Source organism: Lathyrus oleraceus, chromosome 5, assembly GCF_024323335.1.
Source record: "Lathyrus oleraceus cultivar Zhongwan6 chromosome 5, CAAS_Psat_ZW6_1.0, whole genome shotgun sequence".
Lineage (NCBI taxonomy): Eukaryota > Viridiplantae > Streptophyta > Magnoliopsida > Fabales > Fabaceae > Lathyrus > Lathyrus oleraceus.
Window position 1 is genome coordinate 101,091,641 of NC_066583.1, and position 19,157 is coordinate 101,110,797.

Sequence of the window (19,157 nt, forward strand, 5' to 3'; positions counted from 1 at the left end):
TAACTAACGGTAAAAAAAAATGTTCAAATGAAATTACAAACTTAACTAACAGTAAAAAAAATAAATGATACATGTACTACTTAAGTGCTTTGAATATAAAAATAATATAATTAATATTTAATGGGTATATATTTATGTATATATAAATAGTTTGTATCTCATTGATTGATTAATAATGAGATACAAATTGTTTATATATACAAGAGTAATGAGTATTGTAAGCTAATGTGGGACTGCTGTACATAATAATAAGCTGCTAATTCTAATATCCCCCCTCAAGGTGGACTTTGGATACTACAAAGGCCTAGCTTGGATAGAAGAGAAGTGAAAATTGGAGAATGTAAAGGTTTAGTGAACACATTTGCCAGTTGCTCTTTAGTAGAGATATGCATCAAGTGAATGAGTTTGGACACAATCTTTTCTCTAATGACATGGCAATCCAACTCAATGTGTTTACTCCTTTCATGAAAGGTAGGATTGTGGGCAAGATACACGGCGAATTTGCTATCACGGTAAATAGCAGCAGCTTGAGAAAATTCAATGAGGAAATCACGAAAGAGGAATTGCAGCCATTGTAGTTCACAAGATAAAGAGGCCAATGCTCTATATTTTGCTTCAATGGAAGAACGGGAAACAGTGTTTTGTTTCTTAGATTTCCAGCAAATGAGTGAGGAACCAAAGATAACACAAAAGCCTGTGATGGATTTTTGGGTTTCTGGACATCTGGCCCAATCTGAATCTGCAAATCCATAGAGTTTGAGGGAGCTAACAGCAGAAAAGAAAATACCCTTGGCAGGTGCAGACTTGAGGTATCTTAATATTCTTGTGGCAGCTTGGTAATGAGGAGTAAGAGGCTTTGCAACATATTGGCTCAAATGCTGTACATCATAAGAGATATTAGGCCTGCTGTTAGTAAGATAGATTAGGCGACCAATAAGTCTCCTGTAGGATGATGGATCAGCAAGAGGTTGGCCAACTGAAGCAGACAATTTTAGATTGGGATCAAAAGGTATGGATGATGGTTTGGCTGCCAAATAACCTGTGTCTTCAAGCAGATGTAGAATGTATTTCCTTTGGTTCATGAAAATGCCCTTGGTCGACCTAGCAATCTCAAAACCCAAAAAGTACCTCAGCTTACCTAAGTCTTTGATGCTAAACTGTTGGTTCAAAAGATGCTTAACAGAGTTAATTTCATCAGGGGAATTACCAGCTAGAACTATGTCATCCACATACACTAGTAAAGCTGTGAAACTTGTGGAGGTGGATTTAACATACAGAGAGCAATCAGCTTGAGATTGTGAATAGCCAAGAGAAATTAAAAAAGAAGAAAGTTTAGCATACCATTGCCTACTAGCCTGCTTCAAACCATATAGGGATTTATGAAGTTTGCAGACCTGTGAGGGATTGGAAGTGATAAGTCCAGGAGGTAATGTCATATACACTTCTTCATGTAAATCTCCATGCAGAAAAGCATTATTAACATCTAATTGCTCTAGGTGCCAACCTTTGATAGAAGTTATAGCCAAAAGAACTCGAACTGTGGTTATCTTAGCCACAAGAGAAAAGGTATCAAAGTAGTCTACTCCCTCCATCTGTGTATAACCTTTTGCTACAAGTCTTGCTTTATATCTTTTTATGGATCCATTTGCCTTGTATTTCACTTTATAGACCCATCTGCATCCAATTGGTACCTTACCAGGTGGAAGATCCACTAATGTCCAAGTATGATTATCATTAAGAGCCTGCAATTCAACATTCATAGCATGCTTCCAACCTTCAAATTTGTTAGCTTGTAGAAAACTAGATGGTTCAGGATTAGAGGAAATCGAGCAACAAAAATGATGGAAATCTGGGGAGCAATTGTTGTAGGACAAAACTGAAGACAGAGGGTAATTAACTTCAGAAAAGGAAGTATTGGCAGAAGTAGAAAAACAGTGATAATCAGCAAGATATGAGGGAGGGTTAGAGGTTTTAGTAGAGTGTCTTATAGAAGGCTGATCATCATTAATATTGACAAGAGGATGAATAGGAAAGGTGTTTTCATAAAATATCACGTGTCTTGAGACAAAAATACTGTGATGAGTCAAGTCATACATGATATAGCCTTTAGTGCCCTCTTTATAACCTATGAAAACAACCTTGCGTGCTCTAAGGTCAAATTTGGTTCTATGGGCCATAAGAGATGTAGCATAGCATAAACATCCAAACACTTTAAGGTGCATGAGGGAGGGAAGCTCCTGATATAGAATTTCATATGGGCATTTTAGTTTGAGTAAAGGGGTAGGGAGTCTGTTAATGATGTGGATAGCTTGCTGCACACAAAAATTCCACATGGTTAAAGGCACATTGGACTGGAAATGCAGGGCCCTAGCTACATTAAGGATGTGTTGATGTTTCCTCTCAACAATTCCATTTTGTTGAGGGGTTTCAACACAGGATTTTTGATGTAGAATGCCCTTAGCAAATAAGAAACTGTGTAAGGCTAGAAACTCTGTACCATTATCAGACCTCAAGCATTTTACATGTTTATTAAATTGTTTCTCAACACATGCTATAAAGTTCATAAAGCTATCTCTAGTTTCAGCTTTGGTTTTAAGGAATATCACCCATGTGAACCTAGAGTGATCATCAACTAGAGTGAGAAAGTACTTGTGGCCTAACATAGAGATAGTAGAAAATGGGCCCCATAAATCAGCATGAAGAATGTTAAAAACCTCATTAGTGCAAGTAATACTATCAGGAAATGGGAGTTTTCTTTGTTTGACAAAGTGGCAAGAATCACAAGGGGAAACATTGTCATTACAAGAAACAAAAGGGAAAATCTTAGCTATGGTTTGTAAACCTTTATGAGATGGATGGCCTAGCCTCATATGCCATATATCACCATCAGTAGATACAGAATTACAGGAAGAAGGAGATAGATTGGAATGAAGGACATATAAACCATTTTATAGATCAGCTATACCAATCGTTTCCATGGAAGGATTCTGCATAATAGAGCAAGAGTTAGCATTGAATTGAACAAAACAGTTGTTGCTTTGAGACAATTTTGCTACTGAGATAAGATTGACATTGAAAGAAGTGATATAAAGAACATTGTGCAGTGTTAGAGATGGTGTAAGTTTGACAAAACCAGAAATTGAAGCAGACAATTGAGAACCATTGGGTAGGGTGACAGATATAGGGACAATGTTGTGATAACTATTAAAGGCTGAAAGATTAAAGGATATATGGCCTGTAGCTCTTGTATCAAGGATCCACAAGGAATGAAGCTTACCATTGGCATTGGATGACAAGGAATTTAGCACAAGAGGAGATGTAGACACTGAATTGGTTGTGGAAACGGGTTGTGAATGTTGAAGCAGTGCCAAGATGTTGTTGTATTACTCTTGAGTCAAGCCATAAGAGGAGTTATTGGAACTTGAACCTGATGCAGGTACCTCTGATGCAGTATTAGCTGTTGCAGATTACTGAGAACTGAAACCATTACCTTTGGATTTGTGTTTGAATCCTGGTGGATACCCATGCTTGATGAAACAAGTATCAATGGTGTGGTTATTTCTTCCACAATGAGTACAGACACGATTTTGGCCTCTTGAACCAACTGTACCCTGATATTTACCTCTGTATGAATTGAATTTGTTTGGCTGAACATCATGAGATACACTCAAGGCTATGCTATCTTCACTATTGCCAACACTTGGAATAACTGCAGGGTTAGCATGATTCAATTCTCTTTCTTGCTGAATTACTAGAGAAAAGGTTTTATCAATGTCAGGTAATGGATTCATCATCATCATTTGGCTCTTGGAATGAGTAAACTTCTCATTCAAACCCTTAAGAAATCGAATTACATAATCTTGATCCCTATATCGACGAATCGATTCCGAAGCACCACAAGAACAGGGAATTGCACAGGAACAAGATGGAATTGGACGATAAGTTTCCAATTCATCCCATAGAACTTTCAAATGAGTAAAATAGTTGGATACATCTAAGGTACCTTGGCGGAACATGTAAAGGCCTTCTTGAATGTCAGATATGCGGAAAATGTCACTGTGAGAAAATCGAATCTACAGATTCTTCCAAACGCTCGCAACTGTGTCAATCCATAGAACTGAGCGCGCAATTGATGCAGAGGTTGAACGTTGTATCCACGCAAGTTGCAACGGATCCACGACGCATAGAGAACGTCTGAGACAGAGGGTTTTGGAAGAGTGCCGTCGATGAATTTGTCCTTATTTTTGGAGATCAACGCAATTTGCATTGAGCGAGACCAGGTGTGGTAATTTTTGTCATCGAGCGGTGAAGAAACGAGAACAAGAGCCGGATTCTCGTTCGGATGTAGGTAGTAAGGGTTAGCAGAGTTGGTAGCGAAATCCGTAAAACTCTGAGCAGCCATTGTTGCAGAGTTAAAGAAAAAAGAAGGAAGAAGAAGAACAATGGCTACCAGAGTTGAGATAGCTCTGATACCATATTAACAGTACATAAACTCATCATGCATGAGAGAAAGAGCTTGCTGTTATGCACCAAGAAGTTGGTTATGCAGCAAGAAAAGAAGATGAAAACATTCTTGATTAATAATGAGATACAAACTCTTTATATATACAAGAGTAATGAATATTGTAAGCTAATGTGAAACTGCTGTACATAATAATAAATTGCTAATTCTGATAAATATTTTTTTTATATATTTTTAAAAAGTAATATATTATTATAATATTCAACTCTTCACCGAATTGGTGAACAATAGAATATGGTGTAGGTCTAGAAATAAGGATAAGAATAACATTTTTCATAAAGGATATGTCTTAGCATAGATAAATTGATATAAGGATTCTATCCTTTCCTTTCAACGCCATCCCTCATGGCCCGCTTTCAACTACCCACCCTCCTCCTCCTCATCGCCACCGTCCCCCTCATCTCCGCTCTCCATGACCTCGCCGGAGATTTTCTCCGATTACCCTCCCAAGCTTCCACATTCCTCCACGACAACAACGAAGGCACCCGATGGGCCATCCTAATCGCTGGATCCAATGGCTACTGGAATTACCGACATCAGGTCATTTTCCCCTTTCCTTTTCCAAGATTCAAAATTCAATTATTTTATTATTTTGAATAGCACGTACACCTCTGAAAAATTTGTGATTATGATTAGTTTATTCATCTTTTCAAATATAGCTCGTATATCATTTTCTTATCAGATTTTTGTTTGCTTCTTAATTTGTTTATTTCATCAGTCTGATGTATGTCACGCGTATCAAGTGTTGAGGAAAGGTGGTTTAAAAGAGGAGAATATTATTGTTTTCATGTATGATGATATTGCTTACGACGAAGAGAATCCACATCCTGGAGTCATCATTAACAGTCCAAATGGAGAGAATGTTTACAAGGGAGTCCCTAAGGTTTTTCTATTTTTTAATCTCTTTCTGGTGTTTGTTTCATATTTAAGATTTAGTGTTTGCTTATGTGGATGCTTTTATGGTAGGATTATACCGGTGAAGATGTTACTGTCGGCAATTTCTTTGCTGCTTTGCTTGGAAATAAGTCAGCTCTTACCGGTGGGAGTGGGAAGGTTGTGGATAGCGGTCCCAATGATCATATATTTGTTTACTATAGTGATCATGGAGGTCCTGGAGTGCTTGGTTAGTGGTTCTTATTGTGTCGGCTTTATTATGTGCTTTTGCTTTATTATGTTTAGTAGAATGACATTTAGCATTACCTATAACTGATATAATTTACTCAAACTTGAAGTTGTGTTTGTGGATGATTTGTAGCTAAAACTATCTTTAGCTGTTGTGATAAGCATAATCGACTAAAAGGTTTAACTTGAAAATGGGGTTAGGATGATTGTTTGAGAATAATTTTTTCTTCTTCAAATTTTAGATAAGGTTTTTGGTAATTTTTGGATTTCTAAGATTGTCCCGAGTGTTTAATTTGGATTGTTATTTGAAAAGGGTTTATATAGAGCTTAGTGTTATGCAGCATAGCTGCAGATCAATGTTAATATTTTGATCATATGTTATCTGTTATCTGATGACCTAAATATCTGTTATACAAATAGTAATACAATAAATTGATCATGTCTGATGCAACATTTTTTTCCTTGAAGACGATAAAATTGGAAAATATACTAACGATTTCTGCAACATTCGTCTATTTCTTAAAATGACGAAGTTGCACCATAATAAAAACAGAGGTAATGAAAAACATAGAGAAATGAGATATATGGTTATGAATATCCTTATTGTCGGATTTTTGATTATTTTGGTGATTGATACTATAATAAGTGATTCTTATATTAACATTTTGGTATTATCGTAACGCCACCAAGTGTTTCTTCACAACAAATATCTACTCCCATCTATTTTTAATGTGATCCTTTATTTGGGGGTGGGGGTGTAACTGGGGTTGGATTTCAGGGATGCCCACTAGTCCGTACATGTACGCATCCGATCTAATTGAAGTCTTGAAGATAAAACATGCTGCTGGAACTTATAAAAGCCTAGTGAGTTGCTAGTACTTAGCATTTGCTTTCTGTTTGTGTCAACCTACATTAAAGCTGTTTAATCATTTCATGTAATGGTTGTGCAGGTATTTTATCTAGAGGCATGCGAATCTGGGAGTATCTTTGAAGGTCTTCTTCCTGAAGGTCTGAATATCTATGCAACTACTGCCGCAAACGCAGAAGAAAGCAGTTGGGGAACATATTGTCCTGGGGAGAATCCTAGTCCTCCCCCAGAATATGGAACCTGCCTGGGTGACCTATATAGTGTTGCTTGGATGGAAGACAGGTAAGATCATATGACCAAACAAGTAATTATTTAACTGTTAGAAACTGGTACTGAAATACAATTTAGTTGTAGAAACTGGCTTTTATTGGTGGTAGAATATGTTTACGGAAGAAACAAAATTACACACAATATAGAGAATGCAGAATTCACAACTAGAGAAAGAGAACTATTCTCCAGTGATTAATTTTTTCATTTTCTCCAACATTCCACCAAGTTTCGAAGATCAGCCGGACCTCGGACACCATCTTCATTGTCCGCTTGTCTTCCTTCACCAGAATTATCATTCTGATTAGGATGAATTGTAGTTTGTCACACCATCTCTCTATTATTCATTCAATTGTCTTCTAGTTTCCAACTGTTCAAACATTTTTTGTTCAAGGCTCTTTTCCAGATTTTCCCTCATCGATAACAATCCCTCAAACCCATGTTTCAGAATCTTCATGCCTTGCATTGAAACCATCTAATCCCCAAGATCTTACTGCTCTGATACCAGTGATAGTTCTTTGGTATTTAAAAGACTAATGGATAGAATGATAAACTGAATACTATTGATAAAACACTTCTGCAGTAACTATAGCAGCTACAGAGCAGAGGGAAAGTACAACTGCTGCAATAGGAATATTAACTACTGATAACTAACATAATCGTCTAGGAATTAGAGAGCCTAGTCTCTCCCAATGTAATCCACATAAAACAACCGAATCCTCCTAGTTTCCTATCCTTAAAATCATAAATAAGATGCAATACTTGTAATTAGAAAATCTCGATGACGTGGTTGAAAGCCCGTGACTATTGTGACACTAGAATATCACCATTATCACAATATTTACCTATTATCCTGTACTTTGCAAATCCTTTTTTCCATTCTTTCTTGCTCACGTCTTTTTTCTACTTGTTAAAAGAAAGCTACTTTTGCATAACTAATGGTGTAAGGTCTTTTATCATGTACTGATTTTCTTACATGTTAACTGTTGAACAGTGACAAACACAATTTGCAAACAGAAACTTTGCACCAACAATATGAATTGGTAAGATTCTGTGGCCAGCCTTGTTGTTTTACATGATCAACTGGTATAAATCGAAGAATACTATTTTCATAAAATCATCGGTCTAAAATTTTACGGGTCAAACAAGGTATAAGGTATTTTTGAATTATGTAACATATTTCTTCTTGCTCTTATGCTCACAGGTCAAAGAAAGGACTTCAAACGGGAATTCAAATTATGGTTCCCATGTGATGCAATATGGTGACATTGAGCTTAGCAGGGATAGTCTATTCCTATATTTGGGATCAAATCCTTCAAATGAAAATTTTACTTTTGTGGGTAGAAACTCACTAGTGCCACCTTCCAAAGCGATCAACCAGCGTGATGCAGATCTAATCCATTTCTGGGATAAGGTATCCTATTTGTGGGATGTAGTGCTATATTTTATGAAATAAATGCTTAGTTCTATCTTCTTCATGATTTGGCTTCCAAATTTTAAATATGAAATATATGCATAGTAAGACTATTTATTATTTGTTGAACCAAAATTTCGAGATTTAATGTTAACAAATAGTGCAGAAACCAAGTAACAATTGATGAGGATATGTGACAGTAAGAACATTGCATAGTATCAACCGTATGGTATTGAAAGATAAATCTTGTATCATGGTGATTTTCCATTCTTTAAAATGAAGATTCCCCCGATTCTTTTCTGCATTCATTCCATAGTTGAATGCCATCCCATTCCTGCTCTTGAAACTGCCAAGTTTCGGACTGGACATTGCTATTCCATTTTAGTGTACTCCATGGAATCACCTATTCATTTAACAAATGTGCCATAAAAAGTAGATGAATTGAATTCCACTAACCAGATATTTTTGGATGCAGATGAACTTATTAACTAGTTATGAATTAAAAAAATAGTAACAAAATAAATTGGATAAATCGGGAAAAGTACGAATTCCAGTCTATTACGATTGAGTGCAATGTTTTTTATTTTTTTATTTCTTGAAATGTTGTCAATTGGCATTAATTTAATGATAATAAAATTGCAAGAAAATAAGGGTTGTTATATGCAGATGCCTATTCTATTAGACATGTGTTTTGCTTATTATATTTTGTATTTGACTTCATCTTCGCTGATCATTGGCAGTTCCGCAAAGCTCCTCAAGGTTCTCCTAGGAAAATTGCAGCTGAGAAGCAAGTTCTGGAAGCAATGTCTCACAGATTGCATATAGATGACAGCATAAAACTTATTGGAAAACTTCTATTTGGCATGAAAAAGGGTCCAGAGGTGCTCACCAGTGTTAGACCAGCTGGGCAGCCTCTTGTTGATGACTGGGACTGCCTCAAAACACTGGTACCATACCTAATAATTCAATTGATTGAGATTGTTCTCTTGATGCCGAAAAAATATGATTGAATAATTGCTTTCCTTTTTATTATAAGATCGCATAATTACATCATTACATGTGAGCAAGTTTTCCAGTAGTTGATTATCATTCATTTCTTGATTACATTAAAGCTTTTTGGATTTCTGAGAGTATGTTTGCACCTTAATCTATTGTTGATGCATGCAGGTTAGGACCTTTGAGACATATTGTGGATCTCTATCTCAGTATGGGATGAAACACATGCGGTCCTTTGCAAACTTCTGCAACGCAGGAATACACAGAGAGCATATGGCTGAGGCCTCTGCACAAGCATGCACCAATATTCCAGTCAATCCCTGGAGCTCTCTGCACAGTGGTTTCAGCGCATAATTCATCGCTCATTATTGAAGGTTAATGTATAATTGTCATGGGACTGCTTTATAATTGTTATATATAACATATATTGTACATGGTGTCATTATTTGTTCACACCTCTGTAAATACAATGAGGGACCGTGTGAATTGTGTGTATCTATGCGAATTAAAACAGAGGCAGTAACTTTTGCATTTTACTGAAAGATATTGCACCAAAAGGGGCCTAGCAACGTCTAATGTGAGGTCATGTTTATATATGAAATGCAGTTTTATTTATAGTACGTTATAGTAACCTGGTTGTGTAAACTTTTAGTAGAAAAAATGTATTTTGACATTTAATTTTTATGCTTAAAATGTATTTTGACATTTAACTTTTATTCTTAAAAACCCTTCTAGATCGCAGCTTCCTACCCTGCAATTTAGATAATCCCACCATGTTAATTTCATAAACATATGTTGTAATTTGATGTTCGGTTGAAAGTTAGCATTCAAGAATCAGTTGTATTCGACAGAGTCGATACAACATAATGCACCTTGTAATTTTGTACTTTGTGTTTTATATGTTTTAGGCTTGAATCGATATGTAGAGTTTTGAGTCTAAGTTTTAATTACCTATATAAAGGGCATAATATGTTGTAAATTGTAACATCTTAAATCCCAAAACTTATGTAGAAAGAATTATTTGACAATTTAAGACCTCGCCAACGACAATCATTGAAATCATCAATACATTTGAAATTACACAGCGGAATCAACATACCAATAATTTTCAAATTAACTTCATTAATAAAGTAATAATTTTTTGAAACACCAAAATCAACATTAACGCGAAAAACATAACAAACACCCGTTTTCGATGTTACAAGATCAGAGCACTAAAATCACTAATGTGCGATAAATAAAACGAAGAGTAGCTCTAACAAGCCTCCTTTCACACACATGAACAACTTTACTCTTGAGTATCTGCAAGATGTCCATGGTGGACAACTTTAAGTAAATGGGTGATAAGCAACTTCAATAAATGGTGTAATGAATGCGAAGGTAGAGAAAAATACACAACATGTCATACATCCAATACACAATCAATATCATCATAATCTCATGCCCATTCACAACAATATGGCAAAATGTATGTAATGCGACTCACGATAGAACATGACACTTATGCATGTTGTACCAACTCAACATTTGATTCTCTCTAGGACCGGGTCCCCCCTTCCGAATCCATGAGCCCCCTTCTGAGCTCTAAGTTATTAGATGTGATTTTATTTTTAGCTTAGTATAGCATTTTTTTAGCTTAGCCTACGTGACATTTCAATTTGCGTATTTAAACAACTTTGTAACTAATTTCATAAGCAATCCATAACAAAATTCCAATCTTCTGTTAGAAGTTAGTTATGCCCCTTTTATCTCTCTTCCATCTTTATTATCTTCATATTCTTTCTCTTGTGCAGCAACAATTGGTATATAGAACTCCGATCCAGATCCACGGGAAACACCAAGGGAAACACGAGTGAACGTGACGCGTGTGTGATTGATTTTGGTTCGAAATGTAACAGAATCACAATTCTTGATTATGAGGGATTGGGAAACACGAGCGCTTGGTGAGATCTGAGTGATTTCTTGCACAAGATTGAAGATGAATGATGGAAACAGTAGCCTGAATACGAAGTTTTCAGTCTTTGATGGAAAAAATTGGAATCGATGGTGCTAAAGATGTTCTTGATATCGTCAATGACGGTTATGCAGTTGTTGTAGAAGATGTGATAACACGAAAACACATCAGATAATTACCTTAATTTACACCAAAAGATCACACCATTTCGATTAATATCCCGATTATTGCGCAAGTATTCGTGTTGTTTTTGCAGGTATTTGAATCTCCATGCACTAAAGAGCAAAATGAAGAAAAGGAAGAAAAAGAAGAAGAAACAAGTGAAAAAGCACAGAAAAACCAGAAAAACAGATTATGCAGATTTTGCTGACGTGACGATCGCCACACATTCATGACGCTCGTCACGACCCAGACTGTGAAGACCGTCACAAGCCCATGACGAGCGTCACACGGCCACAAAGTGCGCTTTGAAACAGTCAACAATAGGCACCCAAACGTGCCTAAATCTCCTCCAACAAACTTTCCCCACAGATTCCTCTCTCAAGACCAAATCTTCCTTGATTTTCTCAACTACCAAGATCTAATGGACACTATATAAAGGACTCAAATGGGAAAAATTGGGGACGCCTACTTTGATATTTACGCTCTGCAATTTAATTTTCAGCTTTCTAGCTTTCAGTATTTTTTCTTTCTTTCCAGCAACCTTGTTTTCGTTGCCTTATTGTATTCGCCATTCTTTTCATAGTTTCCCTTTTTCCAGTTAGTTTTCTAGTTAGCCATAGTAGTGGTTTCCTACATTGGGAAACTACTACACTTTATTTCATTTTAGTAGTAATCTGTATTGAAGAAGCAAAGCCTAACGACTTGTGGAGAACTGCTCAAGTGCTCCAAGAATCGCTATACTCTGTACTTCGATCTCTAGGTTTTTATTGAATTATTATTGTTATTGCCCATTTATTGTTATAAGCATGCTTGCCGTAATGTTGATCTGTTTATGCCTTGCGTTTGCTTTATTTAATATGTCCGGCTAAACTACCGGTATCGGTATGTAGCAACTCAGTTGGATGGGATTTAATAATAACCAGTGAAAACCTTTTTCTCAAATAACCTTTTAGGCTGAAGTTTTTAATCTAAATTTAATTAACTTTATCACAAAAGCGTGAAAAGCTATTTAATACGATTTTGCCACGAGAGTGGGAAATTAACTAAGGTGAGGACCAACAATCGCGAGAGCGTGAGGCTCGAGCTGGATAGTAAAAATTAGGCATTGAGTTTAAAAACAGTGAGAGCACTTTAAAAACAATTAGAACTTATTTATTTTCAAAAAGTAATTTTGACTTCAAATGGGACAGCGAGAGCGTACATTCTGACTTAAAGTTATAGGCCGAATCAACAATCACGAGAGTGTGAGATAAAGTCTTTTAAATAAACATTTTCTACCGAGAGATATTTGACATTTAAACTATTCACCAGTGACTTATCGAATCCCTGACGATTGATGCGCTGCATACTGATTCCTTCCATTAATTCTCTCTTAAAACCGAAAATTTCCCTTAGATTTACTTTATTACCCCCAAACTTCTACTAATCAATTCCCTTAGCTAAACATAGTGACGTTAGCAGCACTAGTTTGACCATAGGTCCCTGTGGGATCGATATCTTTTAAAACTAAAGCGACTAGACTATGCACTTGCAGTCAAGTACCCGACATACTATATTTTATATATAGCCACGACAAGCATCAAGTTTTTGGCGCCATTGCCGGGGAACTGTTTTAGTCGAATAGTGCGATTCTTTCGTTGCACGGTATAGACTAAGGTAAAAACAAAAACTAATATTCTCTCCCTTCTTTCCCCGATTGTATGCTAAGTACTCGCTCACCAGGCGATAACTTAGCACCACCAATCCCTGAATTAGAGCGTTTCCTATACGTGAGACGCCGAATACACGAATATCAACAAAAGTACGGTATTCCCGATATCTCCTTTCCTCCTAAATCAGAAGAAAAACCAAACATGGCTGAAGAAGGACCACATAATCGTCCTCTTAAATTCTACGCTACCCCATCTCAAGAAGAACCTCACAACAACATTGCTGCCCCCGCTATTAATCGAAACGATTTCGAGTTGAAACCCTCACTCTTATCAGCCGTCCAACAACATCAATTTGCTGAAAATCCAACAGAAGATCCTAATGAACACCTGACCAAGTTTGTGCAGTACACAGATACTGTAAAAGCGAATGGTGTATCTCAAGATGCGATAAGACTGCGCCTTTTTCCCTTTTCACTAAGAGACAGAGCTTGGGCTTGGTTGCAATCCTTTCCCTCCAACTCCGTTACAACATGGGAAGAACTGAAGAACGTCTTCTTATCTTGATACTTTCCGCCGAGCAAGACTGCTATGCTGAGAGCTCAAATCAACGGATTCAGGCAAAAAGATGTGGAATCTCTCTACGAAGCATGGGAGAGATACAAGGACATGATGAGAATATGTCCACATCACGGTCTAGAAGACTGGGTGATCATTCACACGTTTTATAATGGGCTTCTGTATAACACAAGACTTACAATAGACGCTGCCGCGGGCGATGCACTTATGGATAAGCCATACACCGAAGCCTATCAACTCATTGAAAACATGGCCCAAAACCATTGCCAATGGGGAGGTGAACGAACTCCAGTGGAAAAATCCCAGACTAAGGGTGGAATGTACGAAATCAGTAGCCTTGACCATGTTCATGCAAAGGTAAATGCCCTTGTCCAAAAATTAGATAACTTGACCATACCACCCGCAGCCACCGTGGTTGCTGTAACTCCAAACTGTGAGTTATGTGGAAACCCTGGACACGCTGCACAAGAATGTCAAATACTAGCAGGAGTCCCAACAGATCAAGTGAACTATACACAGGGAAATCCCTATTCAAATACTTACAACCCTGGTTGGAAAAACCATCCTAATTTCTCGTATAAGAATAACAATGCCCTTTATGCACCTGGCCAAGCACCAGCTGTTCCGCCTGGATATCAAAAGCCAGCTAATAATGCTCCTAACATGCCTAGGAAGTCAAATCTCGAGTTGATGATGGAAAGCTTCATAGCTACTCAAGCTCAAACAAACAAGGACTTCTTGAACCAAAACATACATACTAGCGAGCAACTTAAACAACTAGCGAATAAAGTAGACGCCTTAGCCACCCACAATAAAATGCTTGAAACACAGACTTCACAAGTGTCTCAACATCAAGCGTCTACAGCCGCTCCAGCTGGAACATTTCCTGGACAACCGCAACCTAATCCAAAGGGACATGCAAATGCCGTTATACTGAGGAATGGAAAAGAAGTAGATGGACCCGTAGATCCGAGACTCCAAAACCCTGCCATGTACCAAAAACCAGATAAAACGTCAACTGAGCAGGTGAATGAACCAAAGGAAATAGAATATAATACCCAGGAGGCCGAAGAGAAAGAGAAACCTTATGTGCCTCCACCTCCTTATAAACCACCCATTCCGTATCCTCAAAGACTCAGTAGTTCTAAAACTGCGAATCAATTTAGGAAGTTTGTTGAACTTCTGAAGCAATTAAACATTACGATACCCTTTACAGAAGCCATCACACAAATGCCCTCCTATGCCAAATTTCTTAAGGAAATTCTATCCAATAAGAAAAAGATTGAGGATGACGAAACAGTTACACTTACTGCCGAGTGTAGCGCCATAATCTAGAATAACATGCCTTCCAAACTAAAAGACCCAGGTAGTTTCTCCATACCCTGTGTCATTGGAAAATTCGTCATAGACAAAGCTCTATGCGATCTAGGAGCCAACATTAGCGTAATGCCCCTAACCATTTGTAGAAGGCTCAGTATGGGAGAATTAAGACTGACAAAGATGTCCGTTCAATTAGCTGACCACTCAATCAAATATCATGTCGGTATACTAGAGAATGTCCCAGTTCGTGTAGGTCAATTTTACATTCCTACCGGTTTCATAATCATGGACATTAAAGAAGATGCCAGTACACCTATCATTCTAGGAAGGCCATTCTTGGCTACCACTGGAGCCATCATAGACGTAAAGAGAGGTAAGCTGACATTCGAAGTTGGAGAGGAAAAGGTTGAATTCATCTTAACCCAATTCTTACAAGCGCTAGATATAGACGACACCTGCTATCTGTTTGATGTCATAGATGAATGCGTGAGAGAAATGGAGATGGAAGAAACCACATACTCCGAAATAATGAAATTCCAAATCCCTCCAATCCTTGAAGACAATAATTGGCATGAACCATACCAAAACGAAAGTCTAAGCGAATGCAACACTTACACTCGACCACATGCCATGCCCAAAGAAACCTGACTTGTAACTAAAAACACTACCAAAGAACCTAAGATACGAATTCCTAGACACTGAACTGAAAAGACCAGTAATAGTCAATGCTGACTTGGGACAGATGGAAACCGAGAAATTACTAGATGTCCTAAGAAAATATCCAACAGCGTTAGGATATAACATCGCCGATCTAAAAGGAATAAGTCCTTCGATCTGTATGCATCGTATTATGCTGGAGGAAGACTGCAAAACCTCTAGAGAGAACCAGAGAAGGATCAACCCAATCCTAAGTACCGTAGTCCAGGATGAAGTAAAGAAACTTCTAGACGCTGTAATCATATACCCGATCTCAGATAGTCAATGGGTTAACCCCGTTCATGTAGTACCCAAGAAAGGAGGTGTTACGGTTGTTAAGAACGAGAAGGGCGAATCCATAACACAAAGAGTTGTGACCGGAAGTAGAATGTGCATTGACTATAGAAAACTAAATAAAGCCACTCGTATTGATCATTTCCCTCTACCCTTCATAGATCAAATGCTTGAATGACTGGCTAAGCATTCTCACTTCTGCTATCTAGACGGTTATCCAGGATTCTTTCAAATCCCAATCCATCCTGACGACCAAGAAAAGACTACCTTCACATGCCCTTATGGTACATTCGCCTACCGACAAATGCCATTTGGCCTATGTAACGCTCCCGCAACATTTCAAAGATGCATGATGGCAATCTTCGCAGATTTTATAGATGACATCATGGAAGTCTTTATGGACGATTTTTCTGTTTGCGGTCAGAGTTTTGAAGGATGTTTATCTAACCTCGAAATGGTACTCGAAAGATGCGTGAAAGTAAACCTCGTTTTAAACTGGGAGAAATGCCATTTTATGGTTTAACAAGGAATTGTATTAGGTCATGTGGTATCTGACAGAGGAATTGAAATGGACAAAGCTAAAATCGAAATTATAGAGAACCTTCAACCTCCGAAAACTGTTCGAGAGATAAGAAGCTTTCTAGGACACGCCGGGTTCTACCGACATTTTATTAAAGATTTCTCAAAAATAACCAAGCCACTTACAGGATTATTAATGAAAGACGCTGACTTCATATTTGATGAAAAATGCTTAACAGCGTTCAACCAACTGAAAACATCTTTAATCACCGCACCCATAATGCAACCACCTGATTGGAGATTACCATTTGAAATCATGTGCGATGCGAGTGATTACGCAATGGGCGCAGTACTAGGACAAAAGAAGGATAAGAAGCTTCATGCTATTTACTATGCGAGTAGAACACTTGATCCTGCCCAAATGAACTACGCCACCACTGAAAAAGAACTTCTAGCTGTCGTGTTCGCTTTGGACAAATTTCGTTCCTACCTGGTGGGGGCGAAAATTATCATCTATACCGACCACGCCGCTATTAGATATTTGTTAAGTAAGAAGGATGCCAAACCAAGACTTTTAAGATGGATCCTACTCTTACAAGAATTTGATTTAGAAATAAAAGATAAGAAAGGTACTGAGAACGTAGTAGCAGACCACTTATCTCGTATTGAAGGGAACGAGCCTGAACAAATCCCAATTAATGACGATTTCCCTTACGAACGACTCATAGCCCAAATGAAAAGTGATGTGTCTGAACCGACATTAAACGATACAGAAATAGAAGAATCCGTGGAAGAAGTACACGCGAATGCAACTCTGCCATGGTATGATGACTTTGTCAACTACCTAGCCGTTGGAGTACTTCCACCGGACCTATCTTATCAACAAAAGAAGAAGTTCTTTCATGACCTAAAACGATATTACTGGGATGAACCCCGTCTTTTCAAAAGAGGGACCGGCGGTATTTTCCGTCGATGTGTTCCTAAGGATGAAATCGAAGATATAATCTCTAATTGTCATTCCGCCCCCTATGGAGGGCATGCAAGTACCTCAAAGACCTGCACTAAGATCCTGCAATCCGGCCTATTTTGGCCTACTCTATGGAAAGACGTCCATAACACGGTTATAAAATGCGACCGGTGCCAACGCACTGGCAACATCTCACGACGCGATGAAATGCCACAAACAAGAATCTTAGAAGTCGAAGTCTTTGACGTATGGGGGATTGACTTCATGGGACCATTTCCAGCTTCTTTTGGCAATAAATACATACTCGTTGCTGTCGACTATGTCTCAAAATGGATCGAGGTTGTAGCCTCTCCAACAAATGACACACGAGTAGTAATCAAGCTATTCAAAAACATTATCTTTCCCAGATTCGGTGTGCCGAAACTAGTAGTTAGTGACTGTGGCTCCTACTTCATATCGAATATATTTGGAAAACTCCTTCTGAAGTACGGAGTCCGACACCGCGTAGCAACATCGTATCATCCACAAACTAGCGGGCAAGTCGAAGTCTCGAATCGAGAAATAAAACAAATTCTTAAGAAGACCGTAGGAATATCCAGAAAGGACTGGTCACCCAAACTAAACGAAGCTTCGTGGGCCTACCGGACGAATTACAAGACCCCGATAGGAACCACACCCTTCAAACTAGTTTATGGTAAATCTTGCCACCTCCCTGTAGAACTGGAACACAAAGCGTTTTGGGCGATTAAAACCCTTAACATCAACTACACTTCTGCAGGAGAGAAACGAATTCTGGACATCCACGAATTAGAAGAGCTGAGATTGGACGCTTACGAGAATGCCAGGATCTACAAAGAACGAACCAAAAGATGGCATGACAAACGCATTTCTAGGAAGGAGTTTAAAGTCGGTGATGTAGTGCTGCTATTTAATTCAAGACTTAAACTTTTTCCAGGAAAGCTCAAATCTCGGTGGTCTGGTCCTTTCGAGATCACCAAAGTTCTCAATATTGGTGCGATAGAAATAAAAGATAGAAATAGTGACCCTTTTGTCGTAAATAGGCAGCGCCTAAAACACTATCATAATATAGAAAACAGAGACTATTCGAACAGTCTCAGACTCATAGAGCTGCCCGCTCAACACCAAACCTAGTACAACGCGACACTACTGTCGAACTTGCGACATTAAACAAAGTGCTTAGTGGGAGACAACCCACCCTTTTTTCTTTTTGTTATTTTTCTTACAATCTAATTTTTTTTCCTTCTTTAAATTTTCTTCTTTATTTTGTTTGCTCCCCCCTTCTTGATTCTTTGCAGACACTCTTGTTGTTTCTAGTAACTAACTTAGACATATTGGATACTGACAAACAGGAAAATTAATAACTAGTTAGTTAATTATTTTCATCATGCAACAACCAGAGACAGTTTTCAGAGGCAGAGTTCAACGCAGGCGGTATGATTATCTAGCCCGGAAGAATATGGCATTGACCATATATTATGATGGACCGACCATGGATAAATTAGGCATCCGAGATAGCATCCTATATATGTTTAACCAGCTTGGGTGGGAGAACGCAGCCATTAAGAGACGGTTTGTCACGTACCGTGAACTAACCTTAGAATTTTTGAGTTCCCTTGTATACATCCCTGAGCATGGTTACAGACTAAACAAAGGGTTAATATCCTTTAGGTTATTTAGCATGGACTTCACCTACACCCGTCGAGACCTTGCTGACCTCCTAGGATTCCCTAGCGGCCTTTTCATCTTTACCACCCGCCAGGAGGACCTTATCGATGACATTGATCTCGATGACTTCTGGGGTTGCATA

At 38.0% G+C, this 19,157-nt stretch overlaps 1 protein-coding gene and 1 non-coding gene across 2 annotated transcripts; one reads left to right on the top strand and one right to left on the bottom strand.

Annotated features, from left to right (window-relative positions):
- Nucleotides 1–4,761: 4,761 nt before the first annotated feature.
- LOC127087948 (vacuolar-processing enzyme) lies at nucleotides 4,762–9,809 on the top strand. Its single transcript, XM_051028861.1, has 9 exons — nucleotides 4,762–5,062; nucleotides 5,241–5,405; nucleotides 5,489–5,645; nucleotides 6,423–6,508; nucleotides 6,595–6,794; nucleotides 7,774–7,822; nucleotides 7,984–8,193; nucleotides 8,934–9,140; nucleotides 9,361–9,809. The coding sequence occupies exons 1-9, from the start codon at nucleotides 4,868–4,870 to the stop codon at nucleotides 9,541–9,543; spliced, it is 1,452 nt and encodes a 483-aa protein (XP_050884818.1). The 5' UTR covers nucleotides 4,762–4,867; the 3' UTR covers nucleotides 9,544–9,809.
- A 3,736-nt stretch (nucleotides 9,810–13,545) lies between these two features.
- Nucleotides 13,546–13,652, bottom strand: LOC127090135 (small nucleolar RNA R71). Its single transcript, XR_007791666.1, has one exon. It is a non-coding gene; the product is annotated as a small nucleolar RNA R71 (small nucleolar RNA).
- Between the last annotated feature and the right edge of the window lie 5,505 nt (nucleotides 13,653–19,157).

Coding starts and splice junctions, on each gene's coding strand:
- LOC127087948 (XM_051028861.1), top strand. CDS start 4,868: ATGGCCCGCTTTCAACTACCCACCCTCCTCCTCCTCATCGCCACCGTC. Junction 5,063..5,240: donor ACTGGAATTACCGACATCAG/GTCATTTTCCCC, acceptor TTATTTCATCAG/TCTGATGTATGTCACGCGTA. Junction 5,406..5,488: donor TTTACAAGGGAGTCCCTAAG/GTTTTTCTATTT, acceptor CTTTTATGGTAG/GATTATACCGGTGAAGATGT.